Below are 20,964 nucleotides of genomic sequence, written 5' to 3' on the forward strand. Positions count from 1 at the left end.
GCTTGACTGTTTAAGGTTAAAAGACCAGACCTAATAACACACAAAATATGTGGAGCACAGATTTTTTTTTTTTGCTCGCTAACATTACATATAAAACATTTGGATGTACGTATGTATGTATGTTTGTATATAAAAAAATTTACCTTTATTGTCAAATATCCTCTGCTCAGCATTCAGGTTACATACACAAATTCAGAGAAGTATTTTCAAAAACAGGATGCAAATACAAATAGATTGGAAAAGGAAGAGGAGGCAATGGATATTGAAAAATAGGAGATTATTTTATTATATGTATTTGTTATCCCCCTCAGTGAAAGTATCTAAATATTTAATATGCGATGATGTGATTTTTTTCCCTTTAGATACAGCATGTACAACCCTAGATCCAAAAAATTTGGAACGCTGTGTAAAATCTACATAAAAACAGAATGTCTGTATATACATATTCATATAACAAATTATTTTGTAATATTTGTTTAAAGTAAATATTGGTAAAAATCCACTATTTGTGCTTTGCTGAATACCATATTCAGTATTCGTATATACCAGAGAGTTGGTGCCAAGTTAGGACCAGTTCTTCTAGTCACAAGCCAATTTTTTTGGAGTTTGAAATGGAAAGAATTAGTTCATTTAGCCACTGGCTCCAAACCAGCCCTGAAACTGCCTTGGTGGAAAGGGGTACCTGAGGAGCTCAGCAAAGCTACACAAATGTATAACACAGAAAAATGACTTTTCAGACAGCTAAAGATATGCAGGGATTGTTTTACTGTGTGGACCAGCATTCCTAAGACTCTGAGAAAATGAGCACACAGGGAAAAGAAACAAAAAAACTGGAGAAAAAAGCCATTCCCCCTTTGTGTTGATTCTGTAAATCAGCTACCAGTGCAGCCTATTTCCTCTCAAAGCACTGCAGCATTGAATGAAGCCCTCAGACGGGACCTTTCTTGATCTCTGTGGCGATGCATTACCAGGTGCACTGGTGCATGTGTTCACTCATCGCTCACTCCAGTGATGCCTCTGGGAGAGGGGTTAGAGTCACACAGGGCGCCCTGTTCGACAGCAGATGTAGTAGGCAGGGAGATGTTTCCCCTTACAATGAGAATGAGCCATAACTGGAATATTTGAAAAGGCTTAAGAGGCAGGAATAGAGATTATTCTCAATTATTACTAAAGGGAGTAAAAGAGCCCTAAAGGCCTTGATAAAGTTCCAAATGTATCTTTGTGTAATACAGTTCAGTTCTTAATAACACACACACACACACACACACACACACACACACACATATATATATATATATATATATATATATATACACATATATATAGTTACAATATTCTTTTCTCCACTTTTATTTTGCTGATTTTTTTTTCAGCTTCACTGCCAACACAAACTCTCATATAAGCGGGTTTTACAGGACTGCGTTCTTACTGGCTTTCAGAGATCTAGTGACGGTATCAGATCAGCTCAGCCTGCCAGATCGGCTCCTGAGCGGCAACCGTTCAACCAGTCATCAGAGACTTCCCAATGTTCAACCCAATCATTAGATGTAACATGAGCTCTAAGCTCAGATCAAGTCAATTTGGTACCTATATGGACCCACGAATCCACGAATGGATTAAATAACATGAAAAAGAAAAGTACAGTGTTTTCACCATTTTTTTCAGGTTATTGTTAGTGATTTCTCACTGAATCTCACAATGTACATAGTATTTTAATACATGTCAAGCCACTTTCTTTAAGGCAAATTCATATCATATCATATTATAAAATTTTTTCTGTTGTTTTTTAGATATCACATTTTGGCCAATACAACTCCTGGATTATCATTCTTAGCGGGAAGCCATCAGCATCAGATTTCATCAGCTGAAGCTAATTAATTTACCACTTGAATGAAACAAAACGTGCTCTGCATGCTAATAACCAAAGTACTGACTGACATCAGCATTCTTAGGTCCCATTGCTAATAACAATAAGGGTTGTGTGAACTCTTGGCTTTGGAATACAGAGACGCAGCAGCACCGGCATTGACATCTTAGTACTGTTTTTTTTTTTTTGTTGTTGTTGTTGCTAGATTTGCCAACTTTTAAGACCCCTTTAGCACCTGTTTAAAAAAGCCACTAGTGGCAAATCTAGCAGCTTCAGCTCCATTTCCTTGAGCAGAGTCACTGTAGTGTGACTGTAGTGTCACAGTATTTCTCAGTGAATGTAATCTCTTGTGCTTGTGGTTCCTGGACTGTAATCTGTGACTGAGGGAAGGCAGCTGCCAGCCGACCAATCACCAGCCATAAAGAAGCACAAATGAGCTGTAAATGTGGCCAAATGACCAATCACTGACACCCATTGTTTGTCTGGGTAAAGTACTGGTCCCTTCTTGGTATTACATTTAAAGCTGCATTGAAGTATTTTTTTTTCTTTAAATACACAGATTACTTGAGTGAATTCGTCCCACTATTTGGAAATTCTGTGATTCTTTTGTATTTACAACAGTACAGACTATAAAAAGCTTCTGAAATTAGGAGGTACATTTAGATGAATGTTGATAAAATAGTAGTAGCTTGAAAAATATAATAATACAATTTAATAATACATTATTATTAAATCTTTATTTTACCAGGAAGTCCCTTGAAATTGAATTACTTTTGCAAGGGTGATCTGACCAGCTATAATGGCATTAATATGCAAATTACTCCATGAGCATAGCACCACCACATAATAAATATACATGCATAAATACACCTCTGAAGTAAACATTTTTAAAGGATTTTTAAAAAATCAAAGACAAAAAACATCGCATAAAAGCCTGTCTATAAAATGGGTCTTAAGAAGTGATTTAAAAGAAGACAGTGATTGTGTGAGCCTTATTTTCTCAGACAGGCTGTTCCAAAGCTGAAGGGCCCCGATGGCAGAAGCTTAGTCACCCTTGGATTTCAACCTTGACTTTGGAAGAGCCAGAAGGGCCCCACATGGCTGCAGGCTGGCTCAGAAGGGGTCAACAAGTCTGTTAGGTAACTTGGATGCAGGTCCAGGTGTATCTTAAAAGTGATGTGATGTTGTCTGTTAAAACAGTACAAAGCCCAGCTGCTGCATTCTGAACTATTTGGAGGCAAAAGTGGGACTTGGAAAGAAGGGAGCTGCAGTAATCTAGCCTGGAAATAATGAAGGCATGAATGACCTTTTCTAGGTCAGATTTTGTAAGACATGGTTTGATTCTGGTTATTGTAGTTGGATAAAACAAGATTGGACAACTTTGTTAATATGTGGGACAATGCTCACACCAGAATCAAAATTACACCCAGATTTTTTAATTTGGTTTAATTTTTGGTTAGTGAGTAGTGGACCAAGATAGTTGGTGATTTGTGAGACTGAACAGTAGGATTTCAGTTTTTGAGTTAAGTTAACAATAATGAAATGGGGTTAGAATTGTTTAAAAAGCAATAAACATCCTTACTAGTATATAAAATACGGTCTGGGGGTGTTATCTGTTTTCTTATGTCCAGTATTTTTCTGCTAAAAAAACTCCAAAACTGTGTCACACAGCTCTTGAGAAGCATTGATAAAAAGACAGAGTGAAGGGGTGACTAGAGAATCTATTAACTTAAATAAACCCTGGGGATTTGACAACTGGTTAAAATTAGGTTAGAAAAGAAAAAAAAAACTCTGGCCTCTTTAACCGCCTTCTGATATGATTTTATTTTCTCTTTCCAGCTCTCATAAAATACATATAACTCTGTTTTCCTCCAATTTGCAATCCATTGTCCGAGTCTCTTTTTAAAACTTAGGTTGATTCATTTAGCCAGGGTTGTGAAGTTCTTTTTGCCATTTTGTCTTTGTAGGAGGAAGCTGTGTCAGGGAACCTAAACTGCTAACTTGCTAACAGATGAGTTAAAAACCTGGCAGAGGTGCACAGTAGATAGAAGTTCCAAAATCCAAGTGACAATTTCAGATGGAACGATGTTAAAGGATGTTACTTGATGAAAAGGGTCATGGTCCAAGAAAATTACATCACCTTGAGCTCTTTTTATGATAATTTCCTACATTTACTGGCAATTTATAGGTAGATTAAATTAATAATCATGGAAATATTTGGCAGTTTAATGAAATAAGACACATTAAAAACACTGAATGACAACATGTGAACACAATGTAATATATGATTATTTTTGGTCATGTGTGTACCTTGTGGAAGCTCCTGAAATAGGCTGCCTTCTCATCTGGGTATTTCTCCAACCGTCGGGGTCCTTTACTGGAGGCCTTCTTGAACACCAGCCAACACCTCCGGAAGATCTAACAACAGAGAATAATGGCAGCCCCGTTACAGAAACACAACTCTACTGGGGCAGAGAAATACATGGTGACTGTAGATACAGGACACAGCTACAACATAACAGCATCAAATTAACAGTGCAGAAAAAAACTACTTCTGCCGTATCAAATCAAAAACGTCAATTCAAGCTTACTATTACCATTAAACTTCAATTCAACAAACAATTCAAAGAGCCAAGAAAGAGGATACTTGGGGCTCACAGGCAATTTAGACGTTTCAATTGCTGCATATTTAAGAGCCTGTTATTTTCAGTCCTGTAATAAGAGACTTGTCTTGGATGGGATGTACAGGATATTTGAAATTACTTAAAAAACTGAAATAGTCCAGTACCATCGAGAAAATCTAGAGGCACATACACACCAAGTCGACATCATAGAGCTATCAGCGATGAAGGTCAACTGTTGCTGAATGTTTGTGTCTTTGTCTGGGCACAGACTGCAGCCAATGGTCAATTAACACACCAGTTCTTCTTCAGCAGGAGAGTAAATAACTCCCCATACAAACAGGTGATTGCGGTCTGGATGCATCATTCAAAAAGGGAAGGTGGAAACTTATACACAGCAGATATACAAACCGTAAACAAAGTAGGATTTGCTGACCATTTTCGCACCATGATCACTCACTGCAGTTGTTTTGAGGCTGTTTCTAATTGAGAAAATGTCTGATAAGAAATTACAAATGACACTGGTGCCTCTGGTGATTTGGTGGTAGAAGAATAAAAGGAAGCGACAGAGATGGAAATAAGAATAAAATGCCCTAAACTGGTTAAATTTTGGATATTACAATATTCTGAACAGAAAAATCAGAGCGGCCTCGCTCACCAACAGGACTGAACATATTGATATGAATGTTATTGCTGTGGGACACATTGCAAAAACTAAGGCAACCAATGCATGGTGCCGCCCGACATTAGTGTGTAATGGACTTCTCAACAAACTACCCAGATATCCGTATGGTAATGAATAAAAGATTTACATGATAGGAAAAGTGAATTATTATCACCATAATCGAAAATTCTAAAATTTCCGCCATCAAACGACCACGTATTAAATTGAAAATTACACTTTAAAACGATTTAAATATTTTTTTTGCCTCGAGGATTCGTTTAATTTCTATCACTTGCGTTACCGGACCTGCTCCGCCTACGGATCATTGTTCCACACGGACCGTAAGCACTGTCGCACAACGCATTTCAAAGTTGGCGCTATGGCAGCGAGAGAGAAAAACCGTCCGTACAAGGCAGAAAATGTCCAAAGTTTAGGATCATTTCAAACTTTAAAAAATATGACAACACGATGCAATGTGTGTATTGTAAAGTAGAACTGGCGAACCACAACAGCACCTCGTCAATGCTTGAACATCTGGACAGAAAGGATCCGATACAAGGTAAGGTATTGATGCAGCTACTTTGCTTTCACATTAGCTATTATATGCAATTGATTATAAACACACTGTTTAGTGAAGCCACCGCAAGTTGGTTTTGCATAGTAGCATGAAGTGGTGATATCATTCATGGATGATGGTGTCTTCCATCTTTGTGTACAGTCTGAGGATATACCACAATATGTATGATTGTTTTTGTTTACTGGCATTATAAGCAAAATACATGGCTAACAATCAATCCAAATAATGCACAGAATGATTTGATTTTATTGAGAAATTGGTTCCCTAAAAATACATTACACTTGAATATTTAATCTTACCGCAATGTCCATCATGATTATTTTGTAAAGACAGATATAGAACAGTAAAACAAGAATTATTGGATTTATTTAACTGTGTTTATTAATTAATATCTCAAATTCTGGATATTATATTGGTTCTGTAATTAATTTACTCATTTGTTTCTCATTTGCTCAGTGCACTAGAGTGACTAGTTCATTTTTTTATTACCAGTAAGGCAAATATGACCTAAAATTTCAGGCATTAAACAGCATTTCAGAATATATGTGCATACACAAAAAACAAATAATGTTGAAAACTTGAAAGATCAAGTGTTCACAACATTTCAAACTTGACTTGTGTTCCCAAGAGCTCTGAACAAACTGCATTCTGCTGTACAAGCTTTAAAACTTTATAACTTTGTTTCAACCTGGATATTGTGCTTTCATTTATTTATTTCCATAAATTTTTATAAAGTTGTGGAGCACATACTTGTTTACTTTCTTTTGCTGCACATTGACTGCAGCAGATTACATTACATTGTATTGATTACAGGAACACAGTCAGGCTCATCCACCAGCCGAAGATGACCGATAAATGCATATCTTGTATATCAGACTACTTCTAGGTCGAATCATGAAAAGAAACACAACCTCTGCATGTAATAAATATATCTACATGAACACAAAAACCCTGAATATGCCTCTGCAGTTTCTTTTTTTCAGCTATGCAAAATACATTTGCATGAACAGAAGAGTAATTTGTATATGTAACCCTTTGTGTCTTGACTATCTTAATACCATAAGCTCTCTGTGTTATTCAGATTCTATGTTAAATGGTTTAGAAACATGTTTAGTTGGTAGTTAGATGGTTAGTTAGATGCATCATCCCCTATAGTTCTTGCAAGTCGTTTGGAAAGCCCAGAATTTAAAATGAGTCCTCATCCTTTACACAGCTGGTGTTAAGGACCAAAAAGCCAACACAGACAGACCAGTGCAGTTGAGAGGCAAAATTAAGCCAATAGCTTATGAGTCCTGTGTGGTTGCCTATCTTTAATAGTATGACACTACTGTTTCCTAGTGGAGGCGATCGCCATCACCCTGCCTGATATATGATTGCCCTGGGCTGCATGATTGTGTTGGGGAATCATGGATGTACAATTAATTTATTTACTCAGATTGTGTACTTCATAAATAGCCCACTGAGTTGAACTTGGCACTTTGCAGTAATTGACTAGAGTGGATCCCTAGGTTCTTATCGGTCTGCCTTGATGGGCCTCCATTCTAGTTAAGTGTTGCCCAGGTCCATTATAAACAGCAAACAACACAGAATAGTGCACACTTTCTCCCAAATGGATTGTGCATCATTCTCTACACCATCCATAAAATGTCTTAAAGAAGCAACAAAACAAAGTGGCAGTAAAATCTTACTCCAAATTGAACATCATATATTTATTTCCATAATAACTTCTATAAAACCAAAACAAAATTGCAGCTTTGACAGAAACTGGATTAGATATGATTCCGTTCTCACAATGACATTGCCACACTTACGACTTTAAAAACTGCAGAATTAAAGCTAGCCTCAATTTGCCTTTGAGAGCTTGAGTCAAAGTAATGGTGTTTGCTTGCCACACACAAAGTAATTCACCCTACGAGTGCTCAGATTTAGTAATTATACCAACACAAAAGCAAGCTCAGTGAGATAGCTTGTGCATAATAAGAACTCGGGGCATGAATGGAGAGGGTTTAATTTTGCCTGTTTCCACAGTTGCCCATGCTTTGTCAATGCAGGCCTATTCTTGGGTTGCTAGTGGGTCTTATTCAGATACATTATTTCACCAATTGTAAATACACAGACAGGAATAAGACTCTGTTGGTTTGGTCTGACCCATTTAATGTCAGAGCAGTGTTGAATACATTGCTGAGCAATTAAAACCAATTCAGTAGTTCCAGAAACAATATAACAATGAAAAGGGCAGCTTAGGTGAAAATAACATCATTGTAGTTTTTGCTATGACACGGTGAGTTAAAGCAATTCAACCTCTACCCTGTTGTACCTCTGTGACCAATTATGCAAAATAGGAATGGCATTAAATAAATAAACAACACAGTACAACAAATCAAGTAAGACACCACAAGTGAACAACGATGCTTATAAATACTGTTACTCTGGCATTCATCCCACCAATTGCATTTACTTTTAGGGACAGAAACCTGTGAATAGTATTCAAGGGTAGAACCCTCCTGACAGCTTTAGTCTGGACATGGACGTTGGTGTTAGGGTGGTAAAACAGTTAAGAATCAAAGTGACAAAACTGCAACAGCAGCATAGAACAAAAACTTGAACAGTGGTTTAAATATTCCTCAGCCAAGAACTTTATGCATCCCAATGTAATAATTAGATATTAACTAAGCAGTGTAGACCTAGAGCAATGAAAAAATGTAAATTATTATTGACTTTCTGCATAAATATTAATTTGTATTTCTGTTACAGAGCACAAAGTAAGACAGCGTTACAGCAGTCAGGACTGCAAGATATAGAACATTTGTCATACTTGGGCTGTTCTGTTTCTTTTATTCAGATCATAAACCAGCGCATTTGATAATATTCGTCACAGTTTTGAGGTTTCTTTCCTAGTCAAACATAACACCAAGGTGTCTTGCCTGCATAGGGGAAAGAAATCACTTTCATGGCCAATCTCTCTCCCTAAATGTTGAAGCCAGTAACTAATATTTCAGGTTTACCTCATAAAGCTGAACCCCAACAATCATGCATTTAAAATAGACTTATGTTCCAGGAAAGTGTGTGGGAGATAGTCGATGGTTCAGTCATCAATATTTGTAAGAATTTAATGATCAGAAGCAGCAGCACTCAGATTAAATCGTGCCAGGTTCATTGCCACAAAGCTCCTCCATGGAGTCACAGTGGCTCTTCTTGTATTTGCACAGTCTAAGAATACATCAAATTCAATACAGTCTAATTCCGGTCTGCACATTTTCTGTGCAATTTCTACCTGATATAAGCAGCTCCGCATTGGGAAACTCTCAAAGGACTGCTACAACTTCCAGCTTGGCAGTGGGCTGAGGTAGCTGGTTCATGATAGGATATGGTTGGGGTCAAATTAAAGGTTATAGCGTATTTTCAACACTCCCCATATTGAGATTAAAACCAACAATGAACTGCCTCTACTTAGAGTTAATGTCTGTTAGTCTCCATCAAGGATTAACTTGTTCTTCTGTCTTGTAGACCTCTGTTGTTTAAAAATCATTAAACCATTAAATCAGTGACACAGTGCTGCAACGGGAGAGACGTTTCTCCATTAATAAATCTCAGACCAGGAATTGAAGTCAACTGTGCATGTGAGAGGGCTGCTGTTTGTGTTTATTAATAGAAGAACATCTTTCCCAGTGCAGCAGTATGTATTGCTGATGTGTTTTTAATCATATTTGAACAACAGTGGAGGTCTATGAATCAGACAAATCCAGATTGGAAACTGACAGACATTAATTGTAAGTAGAGGAAGTTTTTAGTCTCTATATTGGGTGTGTAGAAAATACTGTTAATATAGAAAATAACAGCTTTTTTACCTTTAAGCATCATCAGACACAACTGGATTGGTCTAAGCTATCAAGAAGTAGCTGACCATTTTCTTCAGCTACTGTGCCTTCGCCTAACCCCTTGCACTTTGCAGGGGCCCTGTGAGAGCTTCCCACTTCACGTCAGGGACCCTCTCAAAGGCTACATATGAATACTAAAGCCTGAATCTTTCCCATAGGGCTTATTGGCTGGTCCAGTCTCAGAGCCTAATTAATGACTGAAAAGCTTGTCATTAAAAGTCTGCCAGAGAAAGGTTTCTCATCCACACACACCCCTTACCCTGTGTAGAAACACACACAATTACCATCATCTTAGCCCTTCTACATAATGACAGTCAGGTCTAACCTTGATATTTAATTCTCTCACCGACAAAATCACTCATGTAATCCACTGGCTGAAATGATACTTTTTGTGAAGAGCAAAATTCAGCAGGCTGTGAGCATAAAATAAATAAATAAATAACACACAAACAAAACAAAAAAATAAACCTTACGTGAAGATTAGAAGAAGTCATTTTATTGTATTTAAAATTTTGGAGGTGGGCTGAACCCAAAGGGCCACTGCCATCCAAATGAGACTGGGTCATTAAAAATTAATACTTCATTAACACAATCTTAGGAAGATTTATTTAAAAAAAAAAAAACCCCACATTTTTTCAATAGAAGTTGCCCACAATTGAGCATGATGTGTGTATCTGTGCGTGTCCCTGTCCTCTTCAAATAAATACTAAATAACAAACCAATATTATTGTGAGAAAACCAGCAAAAGTCCTTTGCTTTCTCTTGTTGGCTTAAGTGGCCTATATGTTTGTGTGTATGTACAGTATGTTTAATGTAGGCGTATATATGAATTAGTGTAGTAATACAGTATGACATTTATTATTTACCACCCTTTTCCAGCTTTTTCCTAGCAAGAATTGTATTTTGTTGTCTCTGTACTGTACTGTCTTTACTGTCATTTAACTGATTGAACATTATACAGAAGAAAACATTTAGCTTACGAAAAAACCAGTCAAGTAGCTTTTGTTCCTAAATCTGGCTATATAGTGTTTAGGTGTAAAATAGGCACACCCCAGTTTTTTATTGTAACCAACCAACCAAAATATTGCAGCAGAAAAGGTCTATCTATCTAAGGACCTATTGAGGCAGAACTATGGTCCAATAACATGTAATAACAGACCACTGAATGGTGTGGTAACATCTAACATGGCTGTCTCAAGTTTGTCCCCATTGTTTGAGTCAAAAAAACAATGACCGCAACACCACATACAGCAAAAAAATAGGAGGTAGCAAAAGCAACAAGCAAATGTCAAGGGTAATTCTTTCAGTTTTAGGAGGGTCTGCCTGAGGTGAGGAAAGCATTTAGGGAGGCTCTTGGCGAAGTGCAGCTAGTTTGTCAACACCAGCTCTACATTGAAAGTACAAAGTACATTGAGATCCCAAAAAGAAATTAGAACCATTAGAATCAAATGAAAACAGACTGTCTGATGGGGTCAAAAGGATGTTGATAACACATTGTTATACATATGAATGATCTCTCTTAATTGTATATTGACATTTAATGTAACAATAAAAAATGCCTTAAAGCTTAACTCAGTAGTATTGTCAGAATATATCATATAAAACTGCGTCAAATCATGACCAAGAGGTCTGGTGATCAATTTAAAAAGTTATCATGGATTCAAGTAATGAGCTACCTTTGAACCCTTGTCTGTAAATGGCCTCAAATATAAAGTCAATTCACTTCACAGAGCATTATCAAACTTCTGGCATTATTGAGGAACTGTCTCACCTCTCAATAAAATATGGGCCCTGTTTCCCCCACAGGACAAATTGCTCGTCATTTAGACGAACCAAGGAGCTGACCAAAGACATGAAAATGATTTCCAGTGACAACCTGCTTTAGGTAAATGACTAATCACACAGCAGAATAAAAATAGCTGTAGAATCTCTGGAGCATCAGTGAATAATAAAACACAATAGTACCTGAGAGGCATAAATACGTGTATTATTCCTCAGATATTTGATAAAACAGTGACAAATTTGGGAAGGGTTTGTAACCTCTCTGTGATTCATGTATCCTACAAACTACGATTTAAGGATGTACTTGTTGGCAGTCCAAGACTTGAGAGCACTTTAATCAAGGCAGTCCTGCAACACTCAGGCATGATGATGGGAGACTGGATTAAAATAAAATCTCCTGTTCATAAAGTAAAAAGGAGATGTGTACAACAGATACTGAAACAATCTAATGTTAATTTACAGGGCAGATGGATTGAAAGATGTTCCCACTGTTTACATATAATGTCAATGTTAGTGGCAATTTTAATGGATCTAGTGCTTGGAGAATGTTACACTCAGACTGCAAGAGAGAGATAGCACGACAAAAACATATTTCTAAGATGTCAATTCTCAGGTTAACATCTTAGACATTTTCCACCAAAATACCAGCAATTTGCCATGTGCTGCCTTATTTTAATAATCTTTCTACCTCTGAGTTTGGCACCAACATACTGCACTGACTGGCAAAGCAAATTTCAAGGTCAGAGAAATATCAAATGGAGCACTGATTGGATGGTCATTGTGCCACCACAAAAATAGGGCCAGTACTCTCTGTTAATCTGGTAATTGCAAAGAAAACATTTAAAAATCTGATAGAGCATATAAACTGGTTTAAATTGTTTGTGTTTTTCCAACTCCTAGCAGTAGTGTGCATGAAGTGTACCTACTCATTCAGCTCTGCATAAGGTTTAGTGTTCCCCTGTTGATAATGATGCCTGATGGACTATGACAGACCAGACCCGGTAATATCAGCTCCTGGTGCTGGCAATCAATTTCAGACAGCGGTCTGTGCTCCTCTCCGCAAATGTTCCACCATTTCAAAAATTATCTGCCAAATGCAACAGCTATGAAAATTTGTCTTAATTGCACCCGTGTTCTGTTTCTCTCATCATTTCCCTTGTCACCGATTGTCACCTTTGACTTACCCTCCCCTGACATATTTCTCCCACATGTAAAATGTTTGGACATCCCATGATTTTGTAATTCGCCCATGACTACAGCTGTTGGCAGGGTGGCGAGCCAGCAGCGCCCCAGTTAATCATAGATTACTTTATCTAGGCCATTCCAAATCCTCATGTGTAATGCAGTGCTACCTCAGCAGCAAATAATCACTACCCCCACTCCATCCCAAACACACACTCCCCCTCCTCACTTTTCTCCAAGCCTGATTTGGCTCTGTCTCTCCTCCTGCCCTTGTCTCTTTTCTACATTTCTCTTCTCCCATTCCTCATCCCTTGTTTGTGTCTGTGCATGATTGGACATTCTCATTCATAAGTCAAACTACTCCCAAAATGTAATATCATACTATTAGTAACCTTTAAGTCATTTAGCCTTGACTTAAAGCCTTTTGAGTGGGGGCATTACACACAGAGTATTCATATGTGAAAACAAGATCTCAGTCAATGTGGCATGAAACATGATAAACAACAAGTTCAAGCTGATTCTTTGCCAAAAGCAAAAGGTTGTTCTAACCAATATACATAGACCACAACAGCAGGTGATATTAAAACAATTATAGAAAATACTGATAAAAGATTTGACAGAAATAAAATATGCCAATGAGAAATAGAAAAAAAATGCACAGAAGGAAAATTTCAAATGTGCATGAAAGAAAAAGACAAAAAAAAAAAAAAAAAAAACAGGAGAAAGAAAGAAAGTTTACTCAAGAGCAAGTTCGGAGAAGTGAAAATTACGAGGTGGTGAGAGCAGCTGTTGAAAAAGCAGCGTCAGGATCGGCTGGAGCCATAGAGGCACCTGGCTGCAGCCTTCCAGGATTCATGATAAATTACACTTTTAAGCAGGACTTCTAGTCAAAGTGACAACCTTTTACTGTATATTTCAAGAAAACCCTTCTTCCTTTCACCCCAAATTTCAGACACACTTAGCTTTTTTTTGTACAGTCTTACAAAACTCCTTCCAACAAGAACAGCATTTTTACTCTTGCTTCTTATTGCTGTGGGGGAAAGGGAGATGTTTAACACATGCTGAGATGCACAGCCTTGATCAGTAAAGTATTTAGTTAAAATGTCACATTGTATGGATCCAACCGTCACAGCCACAGGCAGAGCGTTTTTTTTTTTTTTTTTTTTTAAGCACTGCCCAAAAATAGCAGGCAAATTATACTGCAGGAGATCTAGGTCAGGTGTGAGAGAGCAAAAAGACGTGTGAGGGCACTTTCACTTTTATGGTGTAAACTGGATGGTATATTGATTGTGTCAACTTCAATATACCATCCCAGCATATACTCTGCATGAACAGAGTCAAACTGACCAAGACTAGGAGAAAGGACTCTGTTGTTATAGGACAGACCAGCAAGGAGTGGACAAAGTATTACAACATAATCATAATCACATAAGCTATATAACTTTATAACATTGTTTACTCCAGAGTGGTAAAGCTATGTCATCACATATTTTAGCCACTATTGATTCCTATGACATTGGTGTTGGCAGACACTGCTGGCTACAGTAAATGATGCTGCGGCAGAATACTCTGATATGCATGTGTAAAACATTTTAACAGTGAGATAATTTTTCTTGAAGTCACTATTATAACAATTGCCTTCTTTTTAAGCCATCCTTCATTCACAACTCTTCATGTATTACAGCTATATATACACACACACACACAGTTGTTTCCATTTAATCTATGTAGAGGTTGAAGTGTTTATAGACAATACCATGCAGACAATTAAGGATTTAAATAGTAGTCCTATTTTGGTTTTAAGACCAGGCTGAATGTTAAACTGAACTAAATGGATAAATACCTAAGTGCATAAATAAATGCACAAAAGTGCACAACTCCATCTCGGTCTAGCTGTAATGTCACAAAAGCCTTCCTGCTTTTTCACTTTAGTATGTTGGTGCTTGCCTCAGCAGCAGCTCATAGACGAGCACAATTAGCATCTAGGCCACAGGTGAGGGGCTGTTACATGGAAACCAGATCCACTTTCTCAGAAGTGACCGACTAGTCTCTGTGGGAAGAGAATATAAAGCAAGACGATGAAAGGAGCTTTTGCTCACAACTATGATGCAACTCCACCAATTGACTAGCTTAATTACCATTAGCTGACCACTTGATTATCATATCAATAAAGACTGTGAAATTGAATGAGGCACAGACTACTGTGCAGTATTCTAGCAAATATTTGCATGTTTAGGAGGATATTATGAAACACTGAATGTTTCCCAGGACACTTTGTGCAGGCGTTTGATATTTGAATTTCATCAGAAGCCCTAAAAGCAGTAATCCACACGCTTGGTGCAGCCATTCCCCGCGAGGATTAATTCTGAAGAGGTACTCTCTCACTGATGTACATGCTGCTTCTCTGATATGGTTAGCTGGAAAAGCAGCAGGTTCTGTGTATGCTACAACTGTTCAGCCACAATTAAAAAGCAGAGATTTGTGCTTCCTGGAACAAACAGCCACATTTGGTATGCAACTCAAAGAGGACACTGAGGAATTAAATACATGTGTGCAAAGGAGGGAAATGTGGACATTTATGTCAAAGAACGTTGTCCGATAGAGTTTGTCATATTGTTTTTGTCTCATTTGCTCCCAAAGACCACACTTCCTTGGAATAAGTGGGCTGTAATTCAGCATCGCTGTGTCTCAGCAGGAAATCATTGAGGAATGCAATTATCACTTCACACAAGACATTTCTCCAATGTAGGAATGAACAACTGAGAACATAAAAGTGGAGAGGGAGGGACGTGTGTGTTATGCATAAGGAGGGAAGGGTGTAACACCATTTAATGTTGATCTCAATGCCTCTTCTCGACTTCACATTTCTTTTTGTTAACTTATGATTTAACATTAAAACCTGACCTGGCACATTAGGCTCCTACAATGATTCATGAAGGGTCAGAAGTTTTCTGTGTTAATGGTACGGTTAGGGTGCACTCTTTCTTCATTCCAAAAGTGTCACAGAAACTCATGTTTTGAATTGAGAGATTTTCTCCATTATGACTTTTAAATGATCCGCTCAAAGTGCCACTACTGAGGCAGCAATCATGTGCTCCATTTCCCTTGGCAATCCCTATTGAAAAATCTATTTCCTGAACAATAATTCTTATGTAAGAATTAAAAGCTGTTAAATAGAAAGGAGGTCAGACCACCTTAACCTAAAGTTTGTTAGAACAAAGTAAAAATTTAAAAAGCAGGCCACTTTTACATTGGAACAAAACCATGTCACCTGAAGCTTTTCATGGTCACCTGGGGATCGTGTCGCCCCAGTGCTCAGCAAGAGGTAACCTGTCACCTCCTAACTATTACAAGAACTCCCCAGAGAAAGGGAGGGCACCAGAGTGAAGTGTGCAAACTCATCTCCCAACAAACACACAAACAAATCCCCCACACTAATGGATGAAATGAAGTCACTGCTTTTGTTCCTGGCTTAAACAATACTCCAAGGCCAAGGTTTTTCTAACAAGACGCTAATAACACAGCACCTAACAATTAGTAAAATATAAAAAGGGTGATTATTTATGAAGGTTATTTGATTTAATTTAAAGCAAATCATGGAAAATATTTTAATTGATTGGTTGATTTGGTTTATTTCTTGTACAAGGCTGCAGTCTAGCAGCTTGTTAAGGCTGTGCTAAAGGTGGCTAACAGCAACTCTTACAGCTGAATGGGACATACCTATCAATGTGTATATCATATTTCACTCAAACTCAAAAACCATGAATATCACGGGGACACTAGAGGAAAAGTCACCCTGGACCAAAATAGTAGACCTGTCGATAACAGACTGGCACTGTAATCCATAGCTGCTCGAGTCGCTATAAAAAAATCTGAATGAGTTTGGATAAATTTGTGGTGTCAAATCAGGTGTCTTGTGCGTCAGGGTCTCCAGGGATTGGAAAGATTAAACAGCCATGACGACAGTTCTCATTGACTGAGCTGTGACTGTGCACTTCACAAATCATCACACCAGAAAACACAGGGAATAGAAAGCTGTTATGGACAGTGCTGACTTGGTGTAAAGTGTTTGTGAAATGACTTCAGGCAGACAGACCAGAAGCTGGGCAACACTAACACAAGAAGAGGAAGAAAAAAGCAAATGCTGGTAGGGACTAAAACCAAAGTTCTGTCCAGTACTTAGAGAGCATGTTGACTGAAGACAAAGAAAGAGAGTGTTAATTCAGTGGGACATTATTAGCCATCAGTCTTTTTATGGTGTATTACTTAATCAATTGGGTTTTAGACATTACTAACTACAAATAACAACATTTGTCCCTGACTGCTCACAACAGAAAGCTTTTTTGATAATTAGGAACAACGGGAATCAATGACGTGAAATGTTCAAGTGAGGTCTGGGCAGAGATTTATTTATGAAAGAGACTGTATAATACAGGCACATTTTTCACCATAAATAACGACTGTTCAGCTGTTAGCCCCATATCCTTCTAGAAATGCAATTCATCAGGACAAATAAGAAGCAGTGATTTGTCTTCAGGTCTTTGTCTGATGGACGAAACTGATAAATAGCACAGGAAATGGCCATGCAACGTATAGCCCTGCATATCTGTGAATTAATGCGCACAAAGCCTAAAGACATCTATCATGAAAAAGAAAAGTGGCTAGATAGGCACAAGTAAATTAATAAACAAAACAAGACATATTAAAAATCTTCTATCTATCTGGGTACAAATTCTGTTTGGTAATCAAAAAAAAAAAAAACAGTAGAGAACTGCAAACTATAAGTCTAATTATTTTCTAATTGATATAATCTAAATTCTTTGCAATCATATGCATCCCTGTTGTTTGAAAGTCTCTACTGTAATGCAGCTTTTGAAAACTTCACTGACAAATAAAGTTCCTGAGGGAAAATTACTGCAGTATGTACAATTCTGGACGTCCTGCCATTGTTAATAGTGGGTGCATGGAAGAGGCAAGATCTTAAATGGACTATCTTATCTTAGACAATAGACACATTGTTCATCCATTCTTCACACTTGCTTTGGTGGGTGCTTGTACAGACCAATGGGTGGGCGGGGGGGGGGCACCCACACACAATACATGCTGTCCACAAAGAGGACACTTTTCATGGACACAAATACCCATTTGTACTGTAAGTCAAAAACAGTTGAGAGGACAAAAGAGAAATAATAACTGCTAGTTAATGAAAGAAGCTACTGTAAACAGATAAAATGAGAGCACCACTGGTCCCTAATGTTGATTTATTTGCACAGTTAAAGGATAAGGCTGGTGATTTCTCTGAATCCAGAACCTGGCTTAGCTTTTTGGTCTGATGTGTAGACCTCCATTGTTGTCTGTAAAAAAAAAAAAACTGACTGACATATATACAACACTAAGTTTTCACCCTGTTAGAGCTGCACTTAGACACCGAGAAACTATCTGACTAGTGTAAATAAAGCAGTTGACTTTTACTTGAGAGACTGTAAAAGGTAATAGCCCTTTTTAGTATTTGGACCTTAATTTGGAAAAAAAAAAAGAACCTTATTTTTTCTGAGGAAGAAACATGTCAACCAGTGTGGCTCACTGGTGTGTCCTAGTGGGTTTCAAACAACTATGGAGTTCAAGTTCAAGGGCACAGACAAATACACTAAACCACCTTCTTGATTCAGACATATCATAGTGAGCAGACAAAATTCATTGTTGGTTCTAGTCTCTATATGGAATTTGGAAAATCTAACTCTCTAGCTTGGTATCAAGTGATATCTTCATAGCCTAAAGTAAAACTACATTTTTATTAGCTCTTCACAAACCATATTTACTATTATTACCACTTAATGGTAGGCATCTTAAATCTGCTGTTTTCCTTGTCCTTATTTAATGGGATTTTATGAAACTTGGCTTTGTTCAGTGATCTTGGATGTTGTTTAAAAGTCGGTTTAAAAGTGATTGTGAGTGGACACAACTTTTGGTTTTTGTAAAACTTTTGTGCTGAATTACAGCCTATGCAGCAACAAGCTGAAGGAAGCAAGGAAATCTGAAACTGTAATAAAACCTAATTATTGATTAATCTGCAGAATATTTTCTCAATGAATCAAGCAGTTGGCTGTTAAATATAAAACAGTCCAACACATCACGTTTTAATTAAATAGTATAAAACAGAAACAGAAGATAATCATCACAAAGCTGAAAAGCTGTAACCTGAGAAAAAAAAAACACCTGAAACATTATTGAAATGCTACAGATGTCCTCTCATTTTTTCTTACATTGCACTATTTGCACCAAAACCATCTGTATACACACTGCAGACTGTGAAATTGTTTATAAAATGTAAGACCCAAAAACACTTCTGTAAATGTATAAGCAGGACTGTAGCCCATATGTTTTACAAATGAGTTTTTTTTGTATTAAAATGATGTATAACTTAGACTCTCAGCCTGCAGCCATGGTTATTGGTTTACTGATAATTTGTTTACATTCATGCTTATTGTGGCTATTTTCACTCGTCCACAGCCTGGGCCAGAAGTAATACAATTTTCATGTTTTCTGCTTTGACATTTAATCATGTGCTTTGACCGAGGCTCTCTCATAACTAAACAGTAAAATTACAATCTTCTGGTCCTATTGCACTTTTTTTTATTTAAAGTAAACAATATTAAGTTTGCTGTGTATATTATTTCTGTTGGTGCAACTACTGTTGTGCTGCTGTTTTGTGAAACTAATTTTTAACAAAAACCTATCTAAGCATAAAGTGTACCCCTGAGTCGCTCTGGGTTCTCTTACAACATTACTCTGAGCCAGCATCTGATCTACAGCTCTTTTTAAGTGTCAAAATTTGTTTGCGAGTGGATGACAAACTCGTCTGCAGCAAGCTTAAACTGACCATCTTTATTAGGGCTTGAAGAAGAAGTTAGACAGATAGGGGGAATATATTCAACAGCTGACCTTTTCTATTTAGCACTGTGATCTGAATCCTGGGAAACATGTACCTGGACTGAGACTGACACACAAATTACTCAAAGGTCATGTTATTGAGCTTTTTAATAGGAGTCCAATGGCCTGGACTTTTCAGGCATTTCTCACTGAAAAGGAGACAGAAAGTACATCAGAAATTATTGCAGTATTACTGCTGTAGTTTCCCAATATTGCTAGAGAAAAGCTTTTGTTTTTGGCTCTAGTAAGCATTTATTTTCTCTTAATAGAAAAAAAACTGTATTAATTAAAATTAATTGAGAATCCACACACTGTTTTCTGGCAGCAGATTACTGCCAGATTACTGTTTATTTGTTTGTCAGGTGCATGTGTGTGCCAATCCCTCAGTGAAGAATCAAGCCATTTTCTGTGTATGTGCCTTTGCACTGTATCTGGGGAATAGCCTGTTGGGGTTATAGAGGAACATCGTGGGGTGATGAATGGGAAGCTTTTGTGCTCAGTCTATCGGCTGTCTGCAAAGCAGTGAATTAGAGAAAAGTGGGAGAAAGGGAGAGAAGGTGAGGGATACAAAGTGAAAGAAAAGAGTAAGAGTGATATAGCAGGGGAGGGCAGATGAGAGAAACATAGTGTGGCGGGTACAGGTGAGACTTGGGGGACAGAAGCCGAGAGAATTTGGTGGACAGGTAAGCAAGAGGAAGGAAACAGAAAAGAAACAAAAGAGACAAGTTGTGCATTTAAAAGTACTGCACTGTTGTCTCCTCGGCTGAAAAGAGACAAAGAAGCTGCCAAATGCAGTCTGTTATACATGGCAGTGGAAAACAAAAACAAATGTCCAAGGAGAGAAAAACAAAAGAGAAAGTGCCTCAGTTTGTAATTTTGATCACTCTGCAGAACACAGTCCTGACCTCATGGCCTCAACCTTCACACATGATGGAGTTTGGAAATGAGCCAATCATACTGAAGGATACTGATGAGTTTGGCCAAAGCTTCTAGTGTTGTTGTGCCCACTTTAATACATATTGCATGACGATAACTATTCAACTGTACTACTTTCTGATAAAAAAATAATGCATAATATATTTTAAATGGCACAGTCTTAGAATAAAGACCAAGGGTGGGTGCATTAGAAGGTCAACTACGATGCAACATCTCAATATGTGATATTTGAAAGACATTTTAAGCATTTTAAAAACAAAAAATATGAAGCAACCAATACATGAGAAAGAAAACCCAGCCGACAAGGTGTATCCAGATGCTCAGAGGATTTTTTTCTGGTACCAACAGAAATGTGTCTCCTGCACAATTGGCAGTTGTCAAAAACTGAAAACTGGACTGAGAAGCTGAAATAATTAGTGCACTGATTAATGCAGCTATTTTGCTTATTGATTAACTGTTTTCAAGAAAAATGCCACACATTATCTGGTATGAGCTTTTCCATTGTTGAGAATATACTGCTGCTTTTC

General features: G+C 37.5%; 1 protein-coding gene across 1 annotated transcript in view; it reads right to left on the minus strand.

Annotated features, from left to right (window-relative positions):
- Positions 1–20,964, minus strand: part of dok6 (docking protein 6) — a 39,440-nt gene that overhangs the window by 15,509 nt on the left and 2,967 nt on the right. Inside the window, exon 2 of the mRNA XM_026292341.1 lies at positions 4,178–4,285. Coding sequence (XP_026148126.1) covers positions 4,178–4,285 — 108 coding nt within the window. The remainder of the gene's footprint in view (positions 1–4,177; positions 4,286–20,964) is intronic.

Source organism: Mastacembelus armatus, chromosome 20 (assembly GCF_900324485.2).
Source record: "Mastacembelus armatus chromosome 20, fMasArm1.2, whole genome shotgun sequence".
Taxonomy (NCBI): Eukaryota; Metazoa; Chordata; class Actinopteri; order Synbranchiformes; family Mastacembelidae; genus Mastacembelus; species Mastacembelus armatus.